The sequence below is a fragment of the Bison bison genome, unplaced genomic scaffold, assembly GCF_000754665.1.
Source record: "Bison bison bison isolate TAMUID 2011002044 unplaced genomic scaffold, Bison_UMD1.0 scf7180017864180, whole genome shotgun sequence".
Lineage (NCBI taxonomy): Eukaryota > Metazoa > Chordata > Mammalia > Artiodactyla > Bovidae > Bison > Bison bison.
The window spans coordinates 12731339-12740116 of record NW_011494752.1 but is presented as its reverse complement, the minus strand read 5'-3'; the positions used below and the strand labels follow the sequence as shown (position 1 = coordinate 12740116).

Sequence of the window (8778 nt, the reverse complement as noted above, 5' to 3'; positions counted from 1 at the left end):
ATCTTTTAAGATTTACTCTCTTAGCAACTTTCAAATATACAACACAGTTAGCTATACACTACATCCCCAGGACTTATTTATTTTAAACCTGGAAGTTTGTACCTTTTGAACCACCTTCACCCATTTCTCCCAGCCCCCACCCCCTGCTCAGAGAAGTAGAATGGATCAGATTGTACCACACAGAACAGGGGAGATGTTTCTTCACGAACACAGGGACCCCTTGAGTATCCTCAAATTTTTTCGCATCCACAGGACTCTGGTATTTAAGGACCGCATTCCTATTTTCTCATCATTTTCAAAGTTAACAATGAAGCTTTAGTTAATACATAAAGAACACCTGTAAATCAGAGCATAGTAGTAAGTCCCTGTGCATTTTAAGTCTCTGCTTTTGCAGTTTTATCTCACTTTTATAGCTAAACTGAAGCAAATCCAGTATAGCTTTTCCTGCCCTAGTTGAAGAATGGTTTTGCTTACAATTTCATGGCTTCTTTTTTTTTCTCCTTGCAGAGTTACTTGAAATTTTCTATTTATTTCCTATGCGTTTTATCCAGTAAACTTACTTTTTATTATACAAATAACATATAATGGCATTTTTATCATTACAATAATTCAAAGAGTACAGAATGTACAGGATGAAACATAAAGTCACCCTTCTTTCCACTCCACCCCCAGTCCTCTCCTAAAACAGCACTCCTGGAAAAGCTTGAGCTGTGTCTCATCCAGCAGTTTTTCTATGCATTTATATCTGTGCAAATACACATATGAAATACAGTAGGTCTTCCCTGGTGGCTCAGACAGTAAAGAATTCACCTGCAATACAGGAGACCCAAGTTCAGTCCCTGGGTCGGGAAGATCTCCTGGAGAAGGGAATGGCAACCCTCTCCAGTATTCTTGCCTAGAGAATTCCACGGGACAGAGGAACCTGGTGGGCTGCAGTCCAGTGGGTCACAAAGAGTCGGGCATGACTGAGGGACTAACACCTAGGGCTTCCCTGGAGGCTCAGACTGCAGTGCAGGAGATTTGTGTTTAAAGCATGATATATTTTATATGCACTGCATTATATGTTTATATACATATAAAATATATCATATTTTAAATACAAATAGATAATGACAACTTACTCTTCCTCATGAAACAAGACTGTGTCACGCCAATACATACATTGAAACCATATTCATTTAATGCTTTGTAGTAGTATTCCAGGCTATAACGTACTCTATTTCTTTTAGCTATTTACTCTTGAGTGTCTAATTAGTTTCTTTTTTCTCTAATACAAATATTCTTGTACATACATCTTTACTCCACATGTTCACATATTTCTCTGGGCCAAATAAGAAATCCACTTGTTTGAGAGAATAACATGGCAGGTTGAATCATACCTCCTCCACCCCTCAAAATACCCACGTCCTAACCTCTGGAACCTGTGGATTTTACTTCATATGGTGACTCGGTGGGCGTGGTTAAATCAAGGATCTCACAGTGGGGAGATGATGCTGGACTATCCAGTGAAAGTGAGAGTGTTAGTCGCTCAGTCATGTCCACCTCTTTTTGACTCCATGGACTATAGCCCACCAGGCTCTTCTGTCCGTGCAATTCTAGAGGCAAGAATACTGGAGTGGGTTGCAGTTCCTTTCTCCAGGGGATCTTCCCCATTCAGGGGTCAAACCCGGGTCTCCTGCATTGCAGGCAGATTCTTAACCATCTGAGCCACCAGGGAAGCCCCAGCTGGGTCCTAAATGTCATCACAAGGATCCAAAGAAGAGGGAGACAGGAAGATCGGAAGAAGAAGGCAGCATGATGGTGGGAGCAGAGCAGGCAGACACAGCTGATATGATGTGGAACCTTGAGCCAAGGAGTGAGGCTGGCTCTGGAAACTGGGAACAGAAAGGGTCAGACTCGCTGCTCCAGCCTCCAGAAAGAACCAGACTCTCCAACATCTTCGGCTTAGGAATCCTGACCTCCAAAATAGGAAGACTGTACGTTCACGTTGAGTCACTGTGTTTATGGTAATTTCTTACAGAAGCAATGTGTGTGCTCAGTTGCTTTAGTCCTATCTGACTCTTTGCAACCCCAGGGACTGTAGCCCACCAGTCTCCTCTGTCAATGGGAGTCTCTAGACAAGAACACTGGAGTGGGTTACCATGCCCTCTTCCACGGGATCTTCCTAACCCAGCGATTGAGCCCCTGTCTCTTATGTCTCTTGGATTAGCAGGTGGGTTCTTTGCCACTAGCGCCACTTGGGAAGCCCCACAGAAGCAATAGGAAGCTCTAACAATAATTCTCTTTTTTATATAAGTAATGCTTAATTTCTATCCAAAATAGCTACTCTTCTTTATAGTTGTAAGCACTGCTTTCCCCCACATCCTTGCCAGTCTTAAGTATTTTCAATCATTCTAATTTTTCTCATTAAGAACACAAGAATTTTTTCATTTAAAAAATTTGTGAATGGTTAGATTCCAATACTTAGATTACTTCCTTCATTATTTGCTCAAATTCTTTGTCCATTTTCTGATGAGATAATTTCCCTTTTCTGTATTGATTTATAGGGTTTTTAAGATAAATTTTTACTATATATCTTGCTTTATATGTTGTAAATATTTTCTTCCTGTCATTTGACTTGTAACTTAATATTTACAAGTTATTTATAAAAGGTATATTTTATAATTAAATGATTTTGAGAATTCTGGGGTTACAGAGTTTAACAGACTTCTTTCCTACAGGACTTTTTAAGACCTTTATTATATGACAAGCTTGATACTGAAAGTGATAGAGATAGCACAAGAAAATAAAACCTCAAATTATACAAATTTATGAGTAGTGATTTAAGATATCCATATAAAATGCTGGTAAATCAAGCCTAGCAATTTATTCAAACAACAGTATGCTGCCGACCAAAGTTTTGCCTATGCAAGGCTACTCCTGTAAATATACCCAACCATCGATCAAAGGATAATAGCTTTGGGGGACTTCCTTGTGGTCCAATGGTTAAGACTTCACTTTCCAATTCAGGAAGTGTGAGTTCGATCCCTGGTCTGGGAGCTAAGATCCCAAATGCCTCGAGACCAAAAAACCAAAACATAAAACAGAAGCAATGTTGTAACAAATTCAGTAAAAACTTTTAAAATGGTCCACATTAAAAAAAAAAAATCTTTAAAAAAAAAAAGGCAAAAAATTCTGTAGTTAGAGAAATGTCAAAAATGATACCTAACACAATTCAACATCCTTTCCTATTAAAACTCTCAGTATAGTAGGAACAAAAGGATATTTGGATAATTTGCTAGCACATAGCAATCAATTCCTGTCCAAGAATGAAACATCCCGTCTAACGGTCGAGCATTAGCAGAATTCCCATTAGCAAAGAAAAAGCACAATAATGACCCCCTCTGCTTCTATTATAAAACAATTGCCCTAAAGTTTCTAGCCAATGCAATGATAAATGAAAAATGGTAATTGTGCAAATGTTGTAAAGTAGCAGACAAATGTGTTATTATTCATAGATGTCATAAAAATATAATAAAACAAATAAAAGGGGAGGGTTAAGGGCCCATTACAAAATTTAATAGCTTTCCTAATATCAGCAGTAGCCAGTTAGAAAATATAATATTTTCAAGATAGCAATCAAAACTCTCAGTATAAGTAAACATAAATAAATTTATTGAAACTATGTGAAGAAAACTGCACATCTTTGTTGAGTAGTGTAAAATAAGATATGAACAGGGAAATAGATGTACCTAGTTTGTGTAAGGCAAGATTTAATATTTTAAGGATGTCACTATTCCTCAAATACTTTATACATTAAATCCAAGTCTAATTTGACTCTTATTTGGGGCTTACTTATTTCTAATTTCATTAAAAGTTCATATCATTTAAGCAGCTATTAAAAATTTAATAACCTAAATACTTAACAATATGGAGTTGGCTAAATTATGGCTCATCTAAATGAGAGAAAATTGCACATACTTTATCTAAAATCATATTTTGCAAAAATAATTCATATCATGAAAGAGTTTAAGATACAATTTTCAGTGAAAGCCAGATTCAAAAAAATGGTGTCAACAGTGATTGTATATGTATATGTATGTACATATATGTGTGCATGTGTGTGTGTTAAGTCAATTCAGTTGTGTCTGACTCTTTGTGAACCTATGGACTGTAGCCCGCCAGGCTGCCCTGGCCATGGGATTTTCCAGGCAAGGATACTGGAGTGGGTCGCCGTGCCCTCCTTCTTTACCACTAGCGCCACCTGGGAAGCCTACATATATGTATATGTGTATATAAACGAATCAGCCAGACATGCATCACATTCATATATATTCACACTACATTCACTCATTATCTTTCTTTTCTGTGCCTCTTTGATAGTTTGTTAAGCATATATAATGAAACGTACCAGGACAGTGTTTATCTCTGGGTAGTAAAATGATGAGTGAGTCTGGTTTTCATCTTCATCTTTGCTAAATATTTCACAACAAATATGTATTCTTTTACTAGAAGGACTAAATTATGTAATCTTATAAACCAGTGAACAATAAGAAAGAAACTGTAAAAGAACTAGAAAAGTTACTATAAGGTCACATCATCTTAATACGTATGAAAGACCCTTCTTACCATAAAAACGAAGGATGATAGCATGATGTCATCTGGAAAAAGATTATTCAGTTTGGCTGTAGGAAAGCTGAATTTCTACCTGTCACCGAATATCTTAAATTTTTTTAATTAAAAAAAGAGTATTCTCGTGTGTGTGTGTGAAGAGGTCTTATAAATCGTGCTGGAACTGGCGTTTGTGCCTGCCCTCTCCCCACTCATTTACTCTCTGCCCTTCCCCCTCCTGAAACATCAGGTTCTCTACGTGGTCCTCTGAGAACCCCCTCCCTGGCCAAAGTGATACCATCAGTCTTCCAGAATCCACTAGCCTGCTAGCCCTGCTTTTTGCTTTTTTTCAGAGCAGTTCTCACTCTCTAACATACCAAAGATTGACCCTTTTGTGTCCGTCCCTCCCATCTGCGTGAGCAAAAGGACTGACTTTTTTATTTACCACTACATCCCCCCTTTGCCAAATGAACGACTGTGCAGACACGTTTATTCACTCAGCGGAGACTCCCTGACTGCCCTCCATGCCAGACACTGTTCAAGGTGCCCGTGATGCCTCCATGAACAAAGATTCTGCCTCTATGAAGATTCTGTTTAGCTCTGGGCAGGGGCGAGAGACAATGAGCATCATGAAAAAGCACTGTATACAATGTGTGTGTGTGTATACATATATGTATATATTTACATTTAGATATTCAAAACACTAAGATCATGGCATCCAGCCTCCCATCACTTCATGGCAAATAGATGGGGAAAAAATGGAAACAGTGACAGACTTTATTTTCTTGGGCTCCAAATCACTGTGGATGGCGACTGCAGCCATGAAATCAAAAGACACTTGCTCCTGTGCTCTGCCACAAGAGAAGCTACCACAACGAGAGGCCTGCACAACCACAACTAGAGAAAAACCCATGTAGCAACAAAGGCCCAGAATTTCCCAATAAAATATATATATATATATATATAATTTTTTAAAAGTTAGAAGGAATTACATTGAAATAGTAACAATGATATATCTAGGTTATAGAATTAAATTTCATCTGTATCCATTTTTATCTTTTCTTAATTCAGTATATTGAACATACATGCTCAACTTGAATGATATTAAAATTGCGTGGGTTTTGTTTCTGATTGTATGTTCCCTCTGTGTCCTCTCTGGCTCAGGGGAGGCCACTAGGACAGGTGTCCAAGCACAGCTGCCACACCTGTGCTGCCCTTCATTCCTGTCCATTATAAACAACACTGTCATGACTCAACGTGCAAACCGGGGCAAGAATAAATGGAGCACCTTCCTAGGTGCTTCCATGAGGTCCTAGAAATAATCCCCCTCCTGTTTTGATTTCCAGGCCTGAGAATACCCCCAAATTAATTTGGCACAAGGATCTAATCTTTGAAATAAAGATTTTCCCTGTTCACAAAATCAGCCTTGAAATCAAGTGCTTTTGAGATTACATGTTCCTCACTGTCGGTCACAACAAACCTTAAATCAACTTTATATGCATTTCTGACCAAATTTCACTTGCAGATTTACTGCTCCCAACCTACAGATGAAAACACTAAGGCCTGAGAAGTTCGAGTGGCTTTTCAAGGTCAAGCCTTTCAGCCATATCTTTCTAGAGCAAGTGAAACTTGTAGCAAAACTCCAACCCCTGTCTAGGCAGAGGCAGTAACAGCACATGCCGTGCCTGGCTTTCTGTCTGTGTTATTTCTTGGCAGAAAATACCACTTTGCTATCAGGACGGTCAGCTGTAGTTAGAACAAGCTCATGGAACAAAGCAGTTTAATTAAAGAAAAAAATATATAGTTGGGTTACACTGCCATTCTCTTCAATCCAAGATGGAAATTAATTTATAATAACCTTATCTTTTATTCATGGCACTCTGCCTGTTTCAGAGCGTGTTGGCATCCTTATACATTTCAGTTAAATGTGAAATAATTGTGTGTTTTTGATGGGCTGCGGGTCAAAGTGCTGAGAGAACCTCGCTGAGTCTCGACTAACCATTCGGAGCAGTCTGGAACCACTGGGGAGTTTTTGGTTCCCTTCTGATGAATCATGATATTTAAAATTCCGAGGGCACCTAAAGGCTTCGAAATGGCCCTCTCAGTTCACTCTGAGCCAGCCTCCATGAGTGGTCGGTGACAAAGAGAGCCCACGCGTTTTCCTCTGACAATGTGCCTCTCTCTTGCAGACCAATCTGACCGAGCTGAAGTCCTTCGGTTCCCCGCCGCCGGCGGTGAGCAATGTCAGCGCAGCGGTGATGGTGCTCATAGCCCCCAGGGGCAAGGTGCCCAAGGACCGCAGCTGGAAGGCCGCCAAGGTCACCATGGCCAAGGTGGACGGTTTCCTGGACTCCCTCGTCCACTTTGATAAGGAGAACATTCACGAGAACTGCCTCAAGGCCATCAGGCCATATCTGCAGGACCCCGAGTTCAATCCGGAGTTCGTGGCCACCAAGTCTTACGCAGCCGCAGGCCTCTGTTCTTGGGTCATAAACATCGTGAAGTTTCACGAGGTGTTCTGTGACGTGGAACCCAAGCGCCAAGCGCTGAGCAGGGCCACCTCGGACCTCGCTGCTGCCCAGGAGAAGCTGGCGGCCGTTAAAGCCAAGATCGCTGTAAGTGACCCCCACCTGAAGCAAACAGCCCTCTCCCCCAGGCCCCAGAGCCTCGGACCTGACTTTTAAAGAAAACCAAATTGTTTTGTAAAATCTTAATTTTTCAGTAGAGGAAACTTTTAAGTTTTCTTTCTCAAATACCGTGTAGTCCAAACAAGATAGATCCACCGGGCCATGGGTTTAAGCTTTGGTCCTAAAAGGTTTTTTCCATTTCCTCCAAAGAAAGAGAAGATGACAGACAGATACGTATAATAAATGAATGGTATTATCCATGGAACCAGCTGCTATCTTATTAGCCACAGGTGAATCTAATATTTTTGCACATCTGATAGTTAAGAACATAAGGTCAGAAAAGGGAGATTCTTTAACTTATGTTATTGAAGTATAGTTGATTTACAGTGTTGTTATTTTCTGCTGTGTAAAGAGATTCAATTACACACACACACATATATATTCTTTCCATTATGGTTTGTCACAGGTTATTGACTATAGTTCCCTGTGCTGTGCAGTAGGACCTTATTGCTTATCCATCCTATAGATGATAGTTTGCATCTGCTAATCCCAAAACTCCCAGTCCATCCCTCCCCCACCTCTTCCCCCTTGGCAACCACAAGTCTGTTCTCCTGTTTGTGAGCCTGTTTTGTAGATAAGTTCAAAAATGGGAGACCCCTTTTCCTCTCTGAGACATAGTTTTTCACCACCTTTTCCCACCTCGTGCATCAGGATCTTCCGTTCTGCCCACTGTCCGCCCCCTCGCTCTCATTGCTGTGGACATGTGGGTCTGTGGGACGTGTTATGCCGCCTACACTGCCTTATAGAAGTCTGTAAGAGCAGACTAGCGTGTTGTGGTTTGGGGTGGGGGTGGTCCCTTGGCCATAAATATATCATTATTAGCCTCTTATTGATATTTTTGTTGTATGTCCCTCACCCAGGATTGGGGGATGGAGGTGACCTTGGATTCACCCCTATTTAAGACAGATTCCCCTTGAACTTCACCTTTGCCATTAAAATGACATGTGTTCACGTTCAGTCTTGTCTGATGCTTCACGACCCCATGGACCGTAGCCCGCTAGGCTTCTCTGTCCATGGGACGCTCCAGGCAAGAATACTGGAGTCGGTTGCCATTTCCTCCTCCAGGGGATCTTCCCAAGCTAGGAATTAAACCTGCATCTCCTGCATCAACAGGCAGATTCTTAACACTGCGCCACCTGGGAAGCCATTACAATGGGTATTGCCAACATGAGAGGTGGAAATCAGAATCCTGCGGAATGACACGGCAACTAAAATCCCTTCCAATCCACGCTGCGCTGTTCACCAGTGGGTGACATATAGAAAGGGCTTTCAAGTGCCCAAACTTCAGCTTCCTGACATAAAATGGACACAGTAATAGCTCCAAAATCACTGCAGATGGTGACTGCAGCCATGAAATTAAAAGACACTTACTCCTTGGAATTAAAGTTATGACCAACCTAGATAGCATATTGAAAAGCAGAGACATTACTTTGCCAACAAAGGTCCGTCTAGTCAAGGCTATGGTTTTTCCAGTGGTCATGTATGGATGTGAGAGTTGGAC

General features: G+C 40.8%; 1 protein-coding gene across 2 annotated transcripts in view; it reads left to right on the top strand.

Moving 5' to 3' along the window:
- Positions 1-8778, top strand: part of DNAH9 (dynein, axonemal, heavy chain 9) — a 286597-nt gene that overhangs the window by 204885 nt on the left and 72934 nt on the right. For both annotated transcript variants that reach the window (XM_010843000.1, XM_010842999.1), the window contains one exon: positions 6780-7205. In XM_010843000.1, coding sequence (XP_010841302.1) covers positions 6780-7205 — 426 coding nt within the window. The remainder of the gene's footprint in view (positions 1-6779; positions 7206-8778) is intronic.